This window comes from Phacochoerus africanus, chromosome X (assembly GCF_016906955.1).
Source record: "Phacochoerus africanus isolate WHEZ1 chromosome X, ROS_Pafr_v1, whole genome shotgun sequence".
NCBI lineage: Eukaryota > Metazoa > Chordata > Mammalia > Artiodactyla > Suidae > Phacochoerus > Phacochoerus africanus.
In genome coordinates, this window is record NC_062560.1 from 18,602,056 (window position 1) to 18,622,162 (window position 20,107).

Below are 20,107 nucleotides of genomic sequence, written 5' to 3' on the forward strand. Positions count from 1 at the left end.
TGCCTCACTCCTTTCTCTAAAGGTTAGGAGAATGGAGCCCAACTGTTAAAAGCAGAGTACCCGATTTCATGCCATGGTCCTATAGGTGGGCCTTGTTCAAATACAAATCTATACAGAGCCTGGCTATGGCTTGCTTATAGGCACTGACAGTAACCAGGCAACAAAAGCTCATCTGAGAGCAGCTACAACACAAACATATATGAAGTAGCATCCAGAATGGCAGGCCCAAGAAAAAGAGTAAGAGACACTGGTTTTTAAAAAATCTAGGGTGTAGGATTTCTAAAGCACTCAGTTGGCAGTGAAAGGCAAGAGGAAGGTGAGGCCATTATCTGCCTGGGACCCTAAGTGTAACTGATGATATAAAAGCCCTAGGCTCTAAAGACTGGAGACCCACAGCAGGTTGTGGCTCTTTCTAGGAAATACTTGTGATGTCCTAAGGTGAAGGTTTGACATCTGGTTTCTTTGTGCTGTAAAGTGAGGCTGGTGGGCAATGCGGTCTGAAAGAACTGGGTGGCCAGCAGGAATGGGGCATGCCGAGGCAAAAAAAAAAAAAAAAGAAAGAAAGAAATGGAACAAGTTCAATGAGCATACAGAAACTGGAGGCTGAGGCAGACAGTCAAGTGAACACTCCGGAGCCCCAAATCATCTAAAAATAACAGAGGTAAAAATGGAGTTAAATGAAAATGAATACCCAAAGTTCAGCACAAAGCTAACAGAAAAGAAACACACAGTATGTGTACGTGAAACCCAACCTTCAAATTGAGGCAAAGGCTTGCCTCAGCCTTCTTCCTCGAGTAGGAATCAATGATCACCTTCCTTGAGAATAGTCAAGCTGCCACCTGTGATTGCGGCCAAACACCTAGATTTGCTGCAAAGAAACTTGCCATATGAGACTGAAGAGAAACAGCACCTTGATCCAAGAGAGAGAGGTATATGACAGGGTAAAAAGACTCCAATGGTGACAGCTTTCATAACACCAAGAGAGAGATACCCAGTGAAATTAAAAACCTCTTCTAAGCTACTCAGTTAAAATTGAGGTGTTAGAAAGATTAAAGAAGATATTTTATTCAACTCTAAAACTTCAAAAAAAAATCAGTTGTCAACTCCATTCTACTAGTCCATCTTTTGGAAAACAAGTTTTATCAAAATCACTAAGAAAGCTCAGTGTAAAGGCTTCACAAGCATGACTATGTATGGGAACACTGAAGGTTAGAAAATTTATAAAACCACAATTGGACTATTTGATAGCAACACTAAATACATGTCTACTTCTCAGAAGAAAATATTAGCCCAAAATTATTAACAAAAATGAGTTAAAAAGCTAACAAATATGTGTTACTTAATGGATATAATGTTACTGTTACAATATAAATATAATTTGTAGACGTTAATTTTATATCATATTTATGCTACATTTTTCAAATACCAACATGGTAAATTTAAATAAAATCAATCCACATCTAAAAGAGTACACAAGGAGTTCCTGTGGTGGCTCAGCAGCAACGAACCAGAGTAGTCTCAATGAGGATGCAGGTTTGACCCCTGGCCTTGCTCATCGGGTTAAATGATCTGGTGTTGCTGTGAGCTGTGGTGTAGGTCGCAGACGGGGCTCGGATCTGGCACTGCTGTGGCATAGGCTGGCAGCTACAGCTCCAATTCGATCCCTAGCCTGGGTACTTCCATGTGCTGTGGGTGCGGCCCTATAAAGACAAAAAAAAAAAAAGAGTACACAATTCAAATTATCAAGTAATGAAACTTTTTATTAAGTCTTAGCATATAACGGTAATGGTTGCACAGCATTGTGAATGTAATTAATCCACTGAATTGTACAAAGATGGTTAAAATGGCAAATTTTATATGTTGTATATATTTTATTACAACTAAAAAACACAAATGAATGGGGGGAAAAAGAGTTAGTGTATCCTGCGATTAGTACCCTTTTTATGTATTCAGTTCAGTATTTTTTTGGTACCTAGAAAATTCACACTGTGTAAGGCTAAGATAGATCAGGTAAAACTCTTCACCTGAATGTCCATTTCAAAGATTAACCATACAACAGAAATTCTAACGCAAAAAGTTCAAACAGCTGGTATATGCAAAGTATTTGAGGTACAACAGCTAAGGTGTTTTTTAAGATTAGACGGTCTCACAACTCCATTACCATTACTCCTTTCAATTTTTCAACTATCATGCAATAAGAACATTGATATCTAGGTTGCCCCTTAATTCAAAATTAAATTAAAAACCAAATTTACAGATACTTTAGGAGTTCAAGAGTCACTCAAGACATTTTAAATGATCATAATCCAACTAACCTTTTTTTTCCTCAGTAATCTTTCTCTGAATTTATTAGTGATAAATCCCCTTGGACCAGCGAACCGTAAACGCTGATATTTAGCCTGAATGTACAAGCTCTTCTGTACTAGGCCTGATTTATATTGAGGCTGAAATCTGCCACCTCTAAAGTTGGTCTGTAAAGGAAAAAATAATTAAATGTTAAAACTACAGTTCCAAATCTATTTTATTAGTATAAGAAATGGAAAAATGTCTGGACGCAGAGCTTCTCTTAATTCTAGATACTACAGATATTTAAAGGGAAAAAAGCTAATGATGGTAATAAAGTATGCTTTCCTCAAACTAGCTTCCTAGTGTGCTTTATACAATGATAACTTAAAAATACTTTAGATAAAATGAATTCTAAAAACTGTTAAGTTAAAAAACTTGGAAATTCTTGGGGAGTTCCCATTGTGGCTTAGTAGGTTAAGGACCTGATGATGGTTCTGTGAGGATGCAGGTTTGATTCTTGGCCTTTTTCAGTGGGTGAAGGATCCAGTGTTGCCACAAATTGCAGTGTAGGTCGCATATGCAGCTCGGATCTGGTGTTGCCATGGCTGTGGCGCAGGCTGGCAGCTGAAGCTCCAGTTCCACCCGTGGCCTGGGAACTCCTATATGCTGCAGGCGTAGCTGTAAAAAGGAAAAAAAAAAAGTTTGAAATTCTTGAAATTTATCATGCTAAGAAAAATACAACTTTAAAAACCTCTAATGAGCTAAAATTATCCTTTCAATTCATAGTGAAATATAGCAAATACCAAATGGGCAAGGAAAGGCATTAAGTATCAACATCTATTAAAGAATCAAAACCTCTATTCTTGTCAGTACTTTTGAGCCAATCTTTCTTTACCATACAAAAAAATCTCATTACAGATGAGAGCTATACTTAAAAAGACATTTCTTGGCCTGCATACTGCCCAGTATTACGGTAGACATAAGAGGACAATGAATATCTGTGTGTGTCCCATGTGGGAAATGTACAATGGTATATTACCAAGGACTAATTATAAAAACTTAAGTAGATTCCTCTTTTCACAATAGTTTAACAAATGGATATATTATGCATAATGATGCACCTAAGTCTACAAAAAAAGTATTTATGTCAGGCCTCTTTTGAATTATTTTCTAAAGGCTACAAACATTTTCAGGTAAAACAGAATTATAATAAGACTATCATCTGATTATATGTTAATGTTAAAACTATCTGCACAAAGGATACATCAGAACTAATCTTGAGATTTACATTGTCCATTTTCACATTATCTAATAAGGTGATTACTATCTGGCTGTGAATTAGTCCAATTCATGTAAAAAGTAAATTTTAATGAAATAGCTCCTTATCTTAGGAAGGATTATTTCTTCCTCCTACTCTAAGAATTGTGAATTTCTGGACAACCACATAACATTTCACAGCTTTAAATGACTGGTCAAAAGGAAAGATTATTGCATATATTTTGAAAAACATTTTTTAAATGATTTAATGTTAAAGAACTTTCCCTTAAGGAGAAGGGGTAACAGAAAATAGATCTTTTTTTTTTTTTTTAAGGGCCACACCTGTGGATACGGAGGTTCCCAGGCTAGGGGTCGAATCGGAGCTGTAGCCATCAGCCTACGCCAGAGCCACAGCAACGTGGGATCTGAGCCGCGTCTGCAACCCACACCACAGCTCATAGCAACACTGGATCCTTAACCTACTGAGTGAGGCCAGGGATCAAACCTGCGTCCTCATGGATGCTAGTCAGGTTTGTTAACCACTAAGCCATGATGAGAACTCCAAAATAGATCTTTTAACAGTCTTAGAAAAATTACTACAATTGACTATATCTGATCCATGAGAAGAGCAACATGTAGGAAACATTTAAATCTACACTGTCTCTAAATTATGCAGACATTATATTTTTAGCTGATTTTATGCCTCACTACTCAAGAGATTAAAAGATGGTATAAAACATGTTTATACATTCCATGGCCATAGCTATTTCTGAAAACCTAATGTCACACATGTTTTCAGGTATATGAACCACTGGCTAAAAATATTATCCATGCAATGGCTACAAATAGTGTTACTCCCAGTGGGGGGAAAAAAAAAAACCTTTTTAAAAAAACATTTAAAAATTTCGACTCACAAGAAGCCAAGGTATTAACAGAGGATCACTCAAGCACCCTCCTAGTCTGTGGTTTGGAGATCGTTTATACTACCTTTCTGCTCATATTAACCTCCTCCTAATGAGCCTACTACTCTAGCCACTCTGCTAGCCACTTTCACCAAAAAAACTCAGATTCTTTCCTTTTCTTTTTTTTTTGGGGGGGGGCAAGAGATACCATTAAGTGGAAAAATATGAAAAAAGGATGTATTATAAGCAGAAAATTCTGTCAAAATGGATTTTTAAAGCACCTCAACTTCTGAGAGCGAGAAGAGAGAAATACAATACTTTGCACTATAATTCTTATTCCATATGTTTTGGGGAGGAAGGATTCTGGATAATCAAACATGTTGGTTAATTAAAGGTATCACTGACATCAGACACAGCTGTAAAGTAATTAGAATGGGATGAAATATGTTTTAACAAAGCTCGCTGGACCAGAATCTCTGATGATCTAAAAGGCCTCTGGGAATTGTGTGTCTATAGGCAGCATTTTTCAATCAGTGACTCCTGGAGAAGGCTCTATAGCTTTGCACTTATATCTTAGAGGTAAAGGTGCAGGCTTAAAGGGAGTGTCTGGGACCTTGGCTGTATCCCCACCTAGAGCCACTCCATCTGGATCTATTTCATGTATTTGAGTTTCCATGTAATATTTGAAAAAGGGTTCCAATGGTTAAAAAAAAAAAATTAAAAAATCAAGTCCTTAGAGAAGAGGTCATCATTGATTACAGTTAACTACAAATGTTTGGAAATACTAATTTATAGCTACTATTTGAAATACCACAAAATAGCTTTTAATATACTAACACTTAAAATGTAATATTCAGGGAGTTCCCATCATGGCGCAGTGGTTAACGAATCCGACTAGGAACCATGAGGGTGCGGGTTCGGTCCCTGCCCTTGCTCAGTGGGTTAAGGATCCGGCGTTGCCGTGAGCTGTGGTGTAGGTTGCAGACGCGGCTCGGATCCCGCGTTGCTGTGGCTCTGGCGTAGGCCGGTGGCTACAGCTCCGATTGGACCCCTAGCCTGGGAACCTCCATATGCCGAGGGAGCGGCCCAAGAAATGGCAAAAAGACAAAAAAAAAAAAAAGTAATATTCAAAGCATAAACCCAAAGCTAGAATTAGATGGAAAGTAACATTCAATACCTTAAAAGGTCTTCTAAAGCCTCTTGTGTTTTGATGGTTTCCCTCAACTCCAAATGGTTTGTGAGTAACGACATCTTTTCTCTGTATAGTATGATAATTCTACATTAAAAAAGTATTAGTATGGATTAATACACTTTAAGTTTTTATTTTTGAAAATTCATTTTACCACTCAAAAAACACACGTTTGGAGTTTCCTTGTGGCAGAGTGGGTTAAGAATCCAGTGTTGTCACTTCAGGGGCTTGGGTCACTGCTGTGGCATGGGTTTGATCCCTGGCACATGTTTTAAATGCATAGTATTAAGAACATGAAACACAGAGGATGCAGCTTAGGTATACAAACATACACACATCTTCATGTAACCCACACTAGTTTGTGACGCAACAAAATACATACTCTTATACAACACAGAGGGTAACTTTTAGAAAATGGACTGTAAATCTAGTATTTATTTAGGCATCCAGAAGAGAAACAAACTCATTATTACTAGGAGTTGCTGAAGAGTTCCCACTATCTGAAAACACAAATTCTCAATGCTGCAGGAGGCAGTTCTGCTGACTCAGCTAACTGCTTTGAATAGATGCTCCTGCCATGACTAGGAAAGTATCAGAAGGCAGAGTATTAAGACTGTAACTACAAAGAACCTGTAGCCTTTGATGGGAACAGAAAAGATGGGGCCATTTCTTTTTTTTTTTTTTTTTTTTGCCATTTCTTGGGCTGCTCCCGCGGCATATGGAGGTTCCCAGGCTAGGGGTCGAATCGGAGCTGTAGCCACCGGCCTACACCAGAGCCACAGCAACTCGGGATCTGAGCCGCGTCTGCAACCTACACCACAGCTCATGGCAACGCCGGATCGTTAACCCACTGAGCAGGGGCAGGGACCGAACCCGCAACCTCATGGTTCCTAGTCGGATTCGTTAACCACTGCGCCACGACGGGAACTCCCAAATGGGGCCATTTCTGAAGACAGTTTCTTTTCCAAAAGCAATAGTCTTATAACCTTCTATTTATTCCACTTGCTATTGCGTCTGTACTTCTCACTCATCTTCCTCTTTCATACTTTTATTTCTCTTCCCAGTTTTTTAAAAGTCATAAAAAACCCTTTTCCTAGCAGTCATCTTGAATGTATGCGAAGTCTATATACATGAATGAGTGCATAAAGACACATGGGAGACCCTGAGAGGGAGGGGATGTACTTTGAACATGAAGGGATTTGCTACTGGGGGCCAGTGAGAAGACTGTACCAGGCAGCTTCTGGCCAGGCTCCCAATCATCTCCACCTTCTAGTATCCAGGCCCTATGTTACCCTGTTCAAGTGTGGGCTGTATCTAGTGACTTGCTTCTCACAAATAGAGTATGGCTGAAGTGATGGGATGTCAATTCTGAGATTAGGTTACAAATAGACTCAGGCTTCCATCTTTCTTGCTGTTGCTTGCTCTTACGGAAGCCAACTGCCATTTTGTGAACTGCCCTACGAAAAGGCAAATCTTTAGAAACAGAAAATAATTTAGTTGTTAGCTAGGGGTGGAAACAGGGAATAACTGAACAGGCTGATGGCTCTATTTAGGGTCATGATAATGTTATACGACTGGATTATAGTGATGATTATACATCTTGGTAAATTTATTTTAAAAATCATTAATTGTACACCTTACATGGGTGAATTTTATGGTATGTAAATTATGCCTCAATACAGCTGTGCCCCCAAAACTTAAGAAAGCTGGTACTATAAAACATGCAATAAAATCCAGAGTTCCCGTCGTGGCGCAGTGGTTAATGAATCTGACTAGGAACCATGAGGTTGCGGGTTCGATCCCTGGCCTTGCTCAGTGGGTTAAGGATCTGGTGTTGCCGTGAGCTGTGGTGTAGGTTGCGCGCGGCTCGGATCCTGCGTTGCTGTGGCTCCAGTGTAGGCCAGTGGCTACAGCTCCGATTGGACCCCTAGCCTGGGACTCTCCATATGCTGCAGGAGTGGCCCTAGAAAAGGCAAAAAAGACAAAAAATAAAATAAATAAAATAAAAATAAAAACCTGCTCAATCGAATGAGATGATCATTTCTTCCATCATAATAACCGTAAGCCTCAAAAGAATCTTAACAATGGACAACAGAATCATAAAACTTACTTAATGACCAGTTACAAACATTATGGAAAATAGTGGTAGTCCCTGTACATATAGGTATATGTGAAAAGGAAAATGGAATGTACCAAAAAATTACAAAGTTAAGAAGTGCAATCTTACCAAGTAGGGTTTCTGAATAAATTTTCTAAAATTTGATTTTACAAAACATGTAGGTTTTTGGAACCCATCAATATGAGTATTCTTCAACCTTGAAAAATTGGAATGCTGATCACTCCTAATAAAAATTAAAGAGAAAATAAGAATCTTTTATTAGTTTATATCTATCCAACAAATAAACAAGAGAAATCAAATTACACCCTTCGGAGACAATTAAAGCAGCACAATAGCAAAAAAAAAAAAGTCAATGATCTATTGCCACTAAAATTACAAATAACAGTCATCAAGGCTAAAACCTTTACTTTTCAACAAACATTATTTGGCAAAGTTGGAAGTTAACAGCAGGGGTAAAAACAAATTCCCAGGACCAAGATTCTCAACCTGGAGTCCAAGGACAGTCTTCCTAGGGCTGTAACCCTGAAACCACATGTAGAACATATGTTTTCTGAGGGAAGATAGCCATGCCCTTAAGCCTTTGGCTGCACTGGAGAGCTGCACTTGCCAACAGACTCACTGGCTGAAGCTCCAGAGAGGAGGTGTGTGACTGCCACAGGCCTACTCACTCGCAGAGGTGGGGCCTCTGACACTGCTGGGCAACAGCAGCAAAGGATGTCTCCCTTCTCCTGCCTCAGCAAGGTCCAGAGACCACCAAGGGCTGCCCGACCTGGCTGGCTCCCTACCTGGGAGGGAGGTCCTTCCTCGGGCTTCTCCTCTGAGCCTGGGGCCTCATTTCCACAACCCTCGGAGAGCCCTCTCCTGTCGCACCTCACCTCCCCCAAAGTACTCCTCAGATGCTTCCTGCTCTATGGTGAACAAACAGCTCACTGCCTTGGCCCTGCTGCATCTCTCCCACAGGGCCCCCACTGACAGGGGGACAAAAATCCACATTCCTCATCATTGACCCCCAAGGCTCTTCCTGCTTTCTCCTTGCTGCCCTGGCTGGCTGCTTCATTCCAATCTCCCCAGTACCCACACTGAGCTTTGGGAACATGAGCTACAGGCGGTGCTTGCCACATGCCACCATCTCTCCTGCTTCTGCACATTTGCCCATGTAGTTCTTTCTGTTGTAATTTCCTTCCAACTTAGATCAACCATGAGACTTAGCCCCATTTGCAGCTATTCCAAGAAGGCTTTCCCAGACTCCTCTGAGGCAGATTAGGTACCCATGCTAAGTATACATGTAGTACTCTGGTGTCTTCACACGTATCACCCATGTTTGTAACTGCTGGTGCCTCTGTCTCACTGAACAAGGCACAATCCCTTCAGGGGAGGCACTGTGGATGGTCTGCTCTGTGGTCCCAGCTCTAACCCGAGAATCTGACATGAAATAGCCACTCAGAATTTTCTGAAGTGTTAAAAAACCTCCCCAAGAGTTCCCTGGTGGTCTAGCGCTTAGGACTTGGCACTTTCACCACCACTGCAGCTCAGGCTCGATCCCTGGTCCGGGAAGTGAGATCCCATATCAAGCCACTGCATGCTGTAGCCAAAAAAAAAAAAAAAACCAAACCAAACCATAAAAACCAAAATACCACATTCTGTCAAAATGCTCCTAATATGATACTAAGTCAAAAAAGTAGGGTGCAAAGTCTTATACTGAGGATAATTTCACTTACTTAAAATATATATATATATGTCTAGAAGAAAACAAATGCTAAGAAATGTACCAAATATTAACAGTGATCATTTCTGACTGGTGAAATTAAAAATGCCTTATATTTTTGTTTTTATATTTTACTATATTTTTCCAAATGTTCACCATTTGCATGTACTACTACTTCTATAAACAAAAATAAAAATTAAAATATTTTATTATTTATTTTTTTTTCCTTTTTTTTAAGGCCCGCACCCAGGGCATATGGAAGCTACACCACAGCCACAGCGATGAGGATCCAAGCCGCATCTGCAACCTATACCACAGCTCACGGCAATGCCAGAACCCCAGCTGAGTGGGGCCAGGGATCGAACCTGAGTCATCATGGTTACTAGTCTGATTCGTTTCAGCTGAGCCACAAGGGGAACTCCTATTTTAATTTTTTTAGGGCCTCACCTAAAAAAAGTTTCTAGGCTAGGGGTCGAATTGAAGCTGCAGCTGGTGGCTTATGCCACAGCCACAACAACATGGGATCCTTAATCCACTGAGCGAGGCCAGGGATCAAACCTGCATCTTCATGTATATTAGTTGGGTTCATTACCACTGAGCCATGACAGGTACTCCAACAATGGATTTTTTAAAAATCCTCTTTGCAAAGCATATATCTGATAAAGGAGTAGTATCCAGAATATCTAAAGAACTCTTACACCTCAATAATAAAAATATGATAATACAATTTAAAAATGGGTTAAGGATTTGAATAGCTATTTCTCCAAAGAAGACACACCAAAAGCATATAAAAAGATGCTCAACATCATTAGTCATTAGAAAAATGAAAATCAGGAGTTCCTGTTGTGGCTCAGCAGGAAGGAATCTGACTATAACCATGAAGACACAGGTTAAATCCCTGGCCTTGCTCAGGGGGTTAAGAATCCTACACTTCTGTGAGCTGTGGTGTAAGTCACAGACTTGGCTCAGAGCTGGTGTTGCTGCGGCTGTGGTGTAGGCTGGCAGCTGCAGTTCCGATTCAACCCTAGCCTGGGAACCTCCATGTGCTGCAGGTGTGGCCCTAAAAAGATAAAAAAAAGAAAAAGAAAAAGGAAAATCAAAACTACAAGATAATAGATGGGATTAAGATGGCAGAATAAGAGGACTGGAGCTCACCTTCTCATAAGAACAACAAAATTAGAACCAAATGCTGAACAACCTTCAACCAAATGGACTGCAAGCATTCAAAAAGATATCCTACTCCATAAGACAAAGAGGATGCCACATCAAGATGCTAAGAGGGGTGATTACACGATATAAGCAACCCCATACCCTCTGGGTGGGCAGCCCACAGACTGGAAAGTAACTATCAGAGAGACTCACCTACAGGAGCGAAAGTTCTGAGCCCCACGTCAGGTTCCCACACCTGGGGATCTGCCATTGGGAGAAAGAGCCCCCAGAGCAACTGGCATTGAAGGCCAGTGGGGCTTGTGCACAGGAGCTCCACAGGACTGGGGGAAATGGAGACCTCATTCCTGAAAGGTGCACACAGACTTTCATGTGCATTGGGCCCCAAGGCAAAGCAGAGGCTCCATAGGAAACTGGGTGGGACCTGGCTGCAGTTCTTGGAGGATCTCCTGGGAAAACAGGGGGTGACTGTGGCTTGTTGTGGGGGAAGGACATTGGAGCAAAGCTCTTGGGAATATTCATCAGTGTGTGTTCCTCTAGAGGTGGCCATTTGGAGAAAATCTGGCTCCACCCATCAGCACTGAGAAGACCCAGTCCAACAATAATCCAGGTGTGATCATAACCCCACCCATCAGTAAACAGGCTGCCTAAAGACTCCCAAGGCACACAGCTGCCTATAATCTCATCTAGAGATAAAGCCCCACCCACCAGAGAGATAGGAATCAGCCTCACCTACCAGTGGGCAGGCACCAGTTCCTCCCATCAGGAAGCCTACAGAAAGCCCCTATACCAACTTCAGCCAAAAGAGGTCCAGACATCAGAAGTAAGAGAGGCTACAACTCTATTGTCTGCAAAAAGGTCACTACAATAAAAATCTATAAAAATGAAAAGACAGAGAACTATAACTCAGATAAGGGATAAAGAAAAAACCCCAGAAAAATAGCTAAGTGGTCTGGAGATTATCAGCCCCCAGGAAAAAGACTTTAGACTGATGATGCTGAAGATGATGCAAGACATTGGAAATAAACCTGAGGCAAAGAATGATAATTTACAGCAAACACTGAGCAAAGAGATAAGATTTAAAACTTAAGAAGAAACGCAAAACATAGCAACAGAAATAAAAAATTCATTAGAAGGAACCAACAGCAGAATACAAGAGGCAGAAGAACAAATAAGTGAGGTGGAGGACAGACTAGTGGAAATCACTGATGTGGAACAGAAGAGAGAAAAAAGATTGAAAAGAAATGAAGACAGTCTAAGAGAACTCTGGGACAATGTTAAATGCACCAGTATCCATATTATAGGGATGCCAGAAAGAGAATAGAGAGAGAAAGGGACAGAAAAAATATTCGAAGAGATAATAGCTGAAAACTTCCCTACCATGGGAACCACTTACTCAAATCTGGGAAGCCCAATGAGTACCATAAAAAATAAACCCAAAGAGGGACACCCCAAGACACATATTAATCAAACTGACCAAAATTAAAGACAAAGAAAACACTGAAAGCAGCTAGGGAAAAGAAACAAATAACATACAAGTGAACCTGACAAAGTTATGGGCAGATTTTTCAGCAGAAACTCTGCAGGGAAGAAGGCAGTGGCACGATATACTTAACGTGATGAAAGGAAAAAACCTCCAACCAAGATTACTTTACCCAGCAAGGCTCTCATTCAGATTTGAAGGAGAAATCAGAAGATTTACACACAAGCAAAAGCTAAGAGAATTCAGCAACACTAAACCAGCTTTACAACGAATATTAAAGGAACTTCTCTAGGCAGAAAAGAAAAGGCCATAACTAGAAACAAAAATACCACAAATGACAAGACTCACCAGTAAAAGCATATATACAGTAAACATAGGCAATCATCCATGCACAAATACACTACCAAAATCAGAAATCATGAGAAGAGGAGAGTACAAATACAGGACACTGAAGATGCACTTGCAATTAAGAGAACAACAACTTCAAATAATCTCATATATTATATAGACTCCAATATCAAAACTTCAGGGTAACTGCAAACCAAAAATCTACAATTGATATAAACACAAATAAGAAAAATCAACTCAAATACAACACTAAAGATAGTCATCAAACCACAAAAGGTGAGAACAAGAGAAGAAAGGAAGAAAAAAGAGCAAGAAAAACAAATCCAATTGTTAATAAATTGGCAATAAGAACATACATATCAATAATCACCTCAAATGTAAATGGACACAGACTGGCTGAATGGATACAAAAGCAAGATCAGTGTATATGCTGTCTTCCAGAGACTCACTTCACTTCTAGGGACACATACAAATTGAAAGTGAGAGGATGGAAGAAAATATTCCATTCAAACAGGAATCAAAAGAAAGCTGGGGTAGCAATACTCATATTAGAAAAAACAGACCTAAAAATAAACAGTATTATAAGAGACGAAGAAGGACATTACATAATGGTCAAAGGATCAATCCAAGAAGAAGATAGAACAATTGTAAATATATATGCACCCAACATAAGATCACCTCAATATATAAGGTAACTGCTAACAACCTTAAAAGGAGAAACTGACAATAAGACAGTAACAGTGGGGGACTTTAACACCCCACTTACAGCAATGGACAGATCATCCAGACAGAAAATCAACAAGGAAATACAGGCCCTGAATGAAGCATTAGACCAGATGGACTTAATAGGTATTTACAGGATATTCCATCCAAAAGCCGCAGAATACACATACTTCTCAAGTGCACATGGAATATTCTCTAGGATTGATCATATTCTGGGCCACATATCAAGCCTCAGTTAACTTTAAGAAAACTGAAATCACATCAAGCATCTTTTCCAACCACAATGCTATACGACTAGAAATCAACAGGAAAAAACTGCAAAAAATATAAACACATGGAGACTAAACAGCATGCTACTAAACAACCAATGGATCACTGAAGAAATCAAAGAGGAAATTAAAAAACACCTAGAAGCAAATGACAACAAAGATACAACACTCCAAAACCTATGGGATGCAGCAAAAGCGGTTCTAAGTGGGAAGTTTATAGCAATACAAGCCTCCCTCAGGAAACAAAAAAAAAAATCTCAAATAAACAACCTAACTTTACATCTAAAGCAGTTAGAGAGAGAAGAACAGACAAAACCTAAAGTTAGCAGAAGGAAAGAAATCATAAAGATCAGAGCAGAAATCAATGAAATAGAAACGAAGAAAACCATAGAAAAGATCAATGAAACGAAAAGCTGGTTCTTTGAAAAGATCAACAAAATTGATAAACCTCTAGCCAGACTTATCAACAAAAAAGGAGAGGACCCAAATCAATAAAATTAGAAATGAAAAAGGAGAAGTTACAAGGGACATCACAGAAATGCAAAGGATCATGAGAGACTACTATATACAACTATATGCCAATAAAATGGAAATGGACAAATTCTTAGAAAAGTACAATCTTTCAAGACTAAATCAAGATGAAATAAAAAAAATGAATGGACCAATCACAAGTACAGAAATTGAAACTGTGATTAGAAAACTTCCAACAAACAAAAGTCCAGGACCTGATGGTTTCACAGGCAAATTCTATCAACATGTAGAGACTAGCTAACACCTATCCTTCTGAAACTATTCCAAAAAACTGCAGAGGAAGGAACACTCTGAAACCCATTCTATGAGGCCACCATCGCCCTGATACCAAAACCAGACAAAGATACCACACCACAAAAAAAGAAAATTACAGGCAAATTTCACTGATGAACATTGATGCAAAAATTCTCAACAACATACTAGCAAACCAAATCCAACAATACATTAAAAGGATTGCACATCATGATCAAGTGGGATTTATCCCAGGGATGCAAGGATTCTTCAATATCTACAAATCCATCAGTGTGATACACCACACTAACAAACTGAAGAATAAAAACCATATGATCCTTTCAAAAGATGCAGGTAAAAACCTTTGACAAAATCTAACACCCATTACTGATAAAAATCCTTCAGAAAGTGGGCATAGAGGGAAACTACCTCAACATAATAAAGGCCATATATGACAAACCCAGAGCTAACATCATTCTCAATAGTGAAAAGCTAAAAGAATTCCTGCTGAGATAAGTAACAAGAGAAGGATATCCACTCTCACCACTACTATTCTACATAATTTTGGAAGTCCTAGCCATGGCAATCAGAGAAGAAAAAGAAATAAAAGGAATCCAAATTGGAAGGGAAGAAGTAAAACTATCACTGTTTGCAGATGACATGATACTATACCTAGAAAATCCTAAAGATGCTACCAGAAAACTGTTAGAGCTCATCTACAAATGAATTTGGCAAAGTCTCAGGATACAAAATGAATACACAGAAATCAACTGCATTTCTATATACTAACAATGAAAGATCAGAAAGAGAAATTAGGGAAACAATCCTGTTTACCATCGCATCAAAAAGAATAAAATACTTAGGAATAAACTGAAAACTAGAAGACACTGATGAAAGAAATAAAAGATGACACAAACAGATGGAAAGAACCATGCTCTTGGACTGGAAGAATCAATATAAACAAAATGACTATACTACCCAAGGCAATCTACAGATTCAATGCAATCCCTAGCCAATTATCAAAGACATTTTTCACAAAACTAGAACAAAATATTATAAAGTTTATTTGGAAGCACAAAGGATCCAGAATAGCCAAAGCCATACTGAGAAAGAAAAAATGGAGCTGAAGGAATCAGACTCCCTGACTTCAGACTATACTACAAAGCTACAGTCATCAAGACTGGATGGTACTGGCACAAAGACAGAAATATACATCTTTGGAACAGGATAGAAAGCCCAGAATTCAACCCACGCACCTACAGCCAACTCATCTATGACAAAGGAGGCAAGAATATACAATGGAGAAAGGACAGCCCCTTCAATAAGTGGTGCTGGAAAAACTGGACAGCCACATGTAAAAGAATGAAATTGAAACACTTCCTAACCATATACAACAATAAACTCAAAATGGATTAAAGATCTAAATATAAGACCTGATGCTACAAAACTCTTAGAGGAAAACGTAAGCCAAACACTCTGACATAGACGACAGCAACATCTTTTCAGATCCATCTCCTAGAGTAATGACAATAAAAGCAAAAATAAACAAATGGGACTTTTTAACTTAAAAGTTTCTGCACAGCAAAGGAAACCCTAAACAAAACGAAAAGACAACCCACAGAATGGGAGAAAATCTTTGCAAATGAAGCAATTGACAAGGGATTAACCTCCAACATTTATAAACACCTTCTGCAGCTCAATGTCAAAAAAACAAACAAACAACCCCATCAAAAAATGGGCAGAAGATCTAAACAGACAATTCTCCAAAGAAGACATACAGATGGCCAAAAAACACACAAAAAGGTGTTCAGCATCACTCATTAGTAGAGAAATGCAAATCAAAACCACTATGAGGTACCACCTTACACCAGCCAGAATGGCCATCATTAAAAAGTCTACAGACAATAAATGCTAGAAAGGGTGTGGAGAAAGGGGAACCCTTTACACTGTTGATGGGACTATAAATTGGTGCAACCACTGGGGAAAACAGTATGGTGATTCCTCAGAAAACTAAAAATAGAATTATCATTTGATCCAGCAATCCCACTCCTGGGCATCTATCCAGAGAAAACCATGACTCGAAAAGACAAATGTACTCCAATGTTCACTGCAGCACTATATACAATAGCCAAGACACGGAAGAAACCTAAATGTCCATCGACAGAGGAGTGGATAAAGAAGATGTGGTACATACACACAATGGAATATTACTCAGCCATTAAAAGGAAAGAAATAGTGGCATTTGCAGCAACATGTACGGACCTAGAAATTATCATGCTAAGTGAAGTCAGACGGTGAGACACCAACATCATATGCTATCACTTACATGTGGAATCTAAAAAAAGGACACAATGAACTTCTTTTCAGAACAGATACTGATCCACAAACTTCGAAAAACTTATGATTTCCAAATGAGACAGGTTGAGGGGTGGGGGGATGCACTGGGGGTTTGGGATGGAAATGCTGTAAAATTGGGTTGTGATGATCGTTGTACAACTATAAATGTAATAAAATTCATTGAGTAATTAAAAAAACAACAGCTAAAAAAAAACCCCCAAAACTAGAAGATACTACTTAAAACCCACTACAATGGCTATAATCAAAAAGATGACAATGTCAATGTTCATAACAGCATTACTCACAATAGCCAAAAGACAGAAGGAACCCATATGTCAAAAGAAAAATGAAGAAACAAAATGTGATATATCCACACCATGGAATATTATTCAACCTTATAAAAGGATAAATTACTTTAATGGAATACTGAAAAATGATATGACTGGATGAAAACATTATACCAGGTGAAATAAGAATGCAGAAGGACAATTATTATGTGAGTCTACTTACATATGTATGAAGTATTCAGATAGGAAAATTCATAAAGATGGAGAGAAAAGAGGCTATCAGGGGCTGGGAGTGGGGGTGGGGGATTGGGAGTTACTCTTTAGTTGATACTGAGTTCCTGTTTGAGAACATGAGAAAGTTCTGGAGGTGGGTACTGGTGATGGTTGTAAATACATTATGAATGTATTTAATGTCAATAAACTGTATACTTAAAATGGTTAAAATGCTAAAATGTATGATAGGTATAGTTTATCAAAACAAAAAAATTTAAAACCTTTGGATGTTCAAGTTAAAGAATCCACTTGCCAGCCTCCCTGCAGCTAGGTATGGCTATGAGAGTAAATTCTGACCTATGTTGCTAAAGTGTCATGTATAAATTCTAGGAAAACTTTAAAGAACAGGCTAGATAGAATGCGAACATGATGGCTAGGGCACATATGCCCATCTTGGACCATGAGGAAGACACGTGCAGAGGCCATCTGAGGAGCATGATCCCAGGAGCCTAATTCCCTAATGTGTCCACCCTCCCATGCTTTGACTTCCTGGCTCTGACCTTTTTTTAGAAGAGAAAGAGATCTTTTTTTTTTTCCACCTCTTACAGTCCATTCTCCATCCAGCAACCACAGTGGTCCTTTTAAAATTTAAATGAGATTATGTTTCTTCTTGGGTTAGAACCCAAACCATTTTCTAATCTCACTCAGAGTAAATTACAAAGTCTTCATGTCTTTCAAGGCCCTTTGAGATTTGGCCTCACCTACTAACTTCCTTCTTCACTTTTAGAACCTCTCTGGCCCCTTTTCTATTCCTTAAATAAGAGCAAGCATGATCCTGCCTCAGGAACTTTGCATTTGCTATTTCCTCTCCTGAAATACTCTCCCCTCAAAAAAAAAAAACCAATGGCTAACTCCCTGGCTCACATCCCTGCTCAATTTTTTTTTTGAATCATAACAGTATTGCATAAATAAAGTCACAGCACACATATCACTCTATCAAAGGTCCTCTTGTGCCTTACTTTTCACCCATCACTCACCAACATGTAGTACCATTACATTTTAAGTCCCATAAGGGCTTTGTGTAAGCTTTTTCATTGTATCCCCAGTGCTTAGGACACTTACTAGAACACAGACATTAATACATAAATATTTGTTGAATATATGAATAAAAGATCTTTATAAAGTTAACTCTAGTTCAGTACAGATTACAGATTGTGACAATAGCAAAAATAAAAACTGATGATTTCTATAACCTGCCTAGCTGAAAAGAAAAATCTACGTGGTGTGATGTTCTCTTGAAGTCTATGTATCAGTAGACTGTTTTTTTTAAAGCTGCTTTACAACACACACACACCATGTCCATGTAATACAGCACCTAAATAACACTGTAGGGAACTTAGTAATGCTTGTGACAAGACGAAGAAATAGTGTGTCAGGAGAAGCATGGAGATTTTGGGGTAAGAGGCTGGTCAGAAGCGGTAAAAAATAGAGAACAAAAGGGTCTTAGAGAAGACACAGAATACCCTGGTGTGAGGCTTGCTTGGGAAAGATTCTAAGGTATTGAGGAATAAAAAGCAATCCAGATCTAAACACATAACAATTTCATTATCTTCTGTCCTGTCTACACCTTTGGAAAGTCTTCATTCATTCACCAATGATGAATGGAGCCCAAGACAAGGGCGACCAAACACAGATGCAGAGCCTGCATATAACTATTAAAGAAAAAAAAATCACAAAGGTGGAAAATAGCAACATCCTGTGACTTATGATTTCATCATATTTCTTTTGAATTTCTATGGAAATCTATACACTGACTTGATTAAAAAGGTTTATGAAAAATAGAAGTTCTCATCATGGCTCAGCAGAAACGAATCTGACTAGGAACCATGAGGTTGCAGGTTCAGTCCCTGGCCTCGCTCAGTGGGTTAAGGATCCAGCGTTGCCGTGAGCTGTGGTGTAGGTCACAGACATGGCTTGGATCTTGCATTGCTGTGGTTGTGATGTGGGCGGGCAGCTGTAGCTCTAGTTAGACCCCTAGTCTAGGAAACTCCATATGCCACGGGTGCAGCTCTAAAAAAAAAAAAAAAGAAAGAAAGAAAAATATTAATAAGGTCAATTTTGATAAGTTGAATTTTTAAGATAAAAGGATAAAATGTTTTTCTTACGTTAACAAGGAAAATGAATTAGGATAAAGTGAGCGATTAAAGGTTGTACGTCATTTTTTTTTTCCTTTTTATGGCCTCACCCACAGCATATGGAAGTTCCAGAGCTAGGGGTTGCATTGGAGATGCAGCTGAGGCCTATACCGCATTGGTGACCTACAACATGGCGTGTAGCAATGCCATATCCTTAACCCACTGAGCAAGGCCAGGGATCAAACCCGCATCCTCACAGAGACAATGTCTGGTCCTTAGCCCTCTGAGCCGCAATGGGAACTCCCTCATTTTTTTAAAAAAAGGATGAACAATAATAAGTGCTGGTGAGGATGTGTTGAAAATGGAACCCTTACACACTGCTGGTGGGAATGTACAACAGTACAACCACTGTGGTAACAGTCTGGAAGTTCACCAAAAAGTTAAACATAGTTATCATATGAACCAGCAATTCCAATCCTGAGTATATACAGAAGAGAAGTGAAAACATATGGACACAAAAAACTTGCATACAGATGTTCAGAGCACCATCACAATAGCCAAAAAGGGGCATACAGATGTTCAGAGCACCATCACAATAGCCAAAAAGGGGAAACAACCCAAATATCCATCAACCAGTGAATGGTTAAAATGTGGTATATCCATACAATGGAATATTATTTAAACATAAAAGGAATATTCATGCTACAATATGGAGGAACATTAAAAACATTATGCTACATGAAAGAAGCTAGTCATAAAAGGTCACATATTATATGACTGTAATAATATATCAAGAATAGGCAAATCCAGGAGTTCCACTGTGGTGCAATGGGTTAAGGATCCAGCAATGCCACTGCAGCAGCTTGGGTCGCTGCTGTAGCGCAGGTTTGATACCTGGCCTGGGAACTTCCACATGCCATGGATG

General features: G+C 39.1%; 1 protein-coding gene across 8 annotated transcripts in view; it reads right to left on the reverse strand.

Annotated features, from left to right (window-relative positions):
* Positions 1–20,107, reverse strand: part of BCLAF3 (BCLAF1 and THRAP3 family member 3) — a 59,229-nt gene that overhangs the window by 7,856 nt on the left and 31,266 nt on the right. For 6 of the 8 annotated variants that reach the window (XM_047764542.1, XM_047764548.1, XM_047764545.1 and 3 more), the window contains 3 exons: positions 7,862–7,976; positions 5,623–5,721; positions 2,316–2,471 (listed from right to left, as the gene is read on the reverse strand). The exons of 1 other annotated variant lie outside the window; for it this stretch is intronic. In XM_047764542.1, coding sequence (XP_047620498.1) covers positions 2,316–2,471; positions 5,623–5,721; positions 7,862–7,976 — 370 coding nt within the window. The remainder of the gene's footprint in view (positions 1–2,315; positions 2,472–5,622; positions 5,722–7,861; positions 7,977–20,107) is intronic. One more of the 8 variants, XM_047764547.1, reaches the window with a different exon arrangement.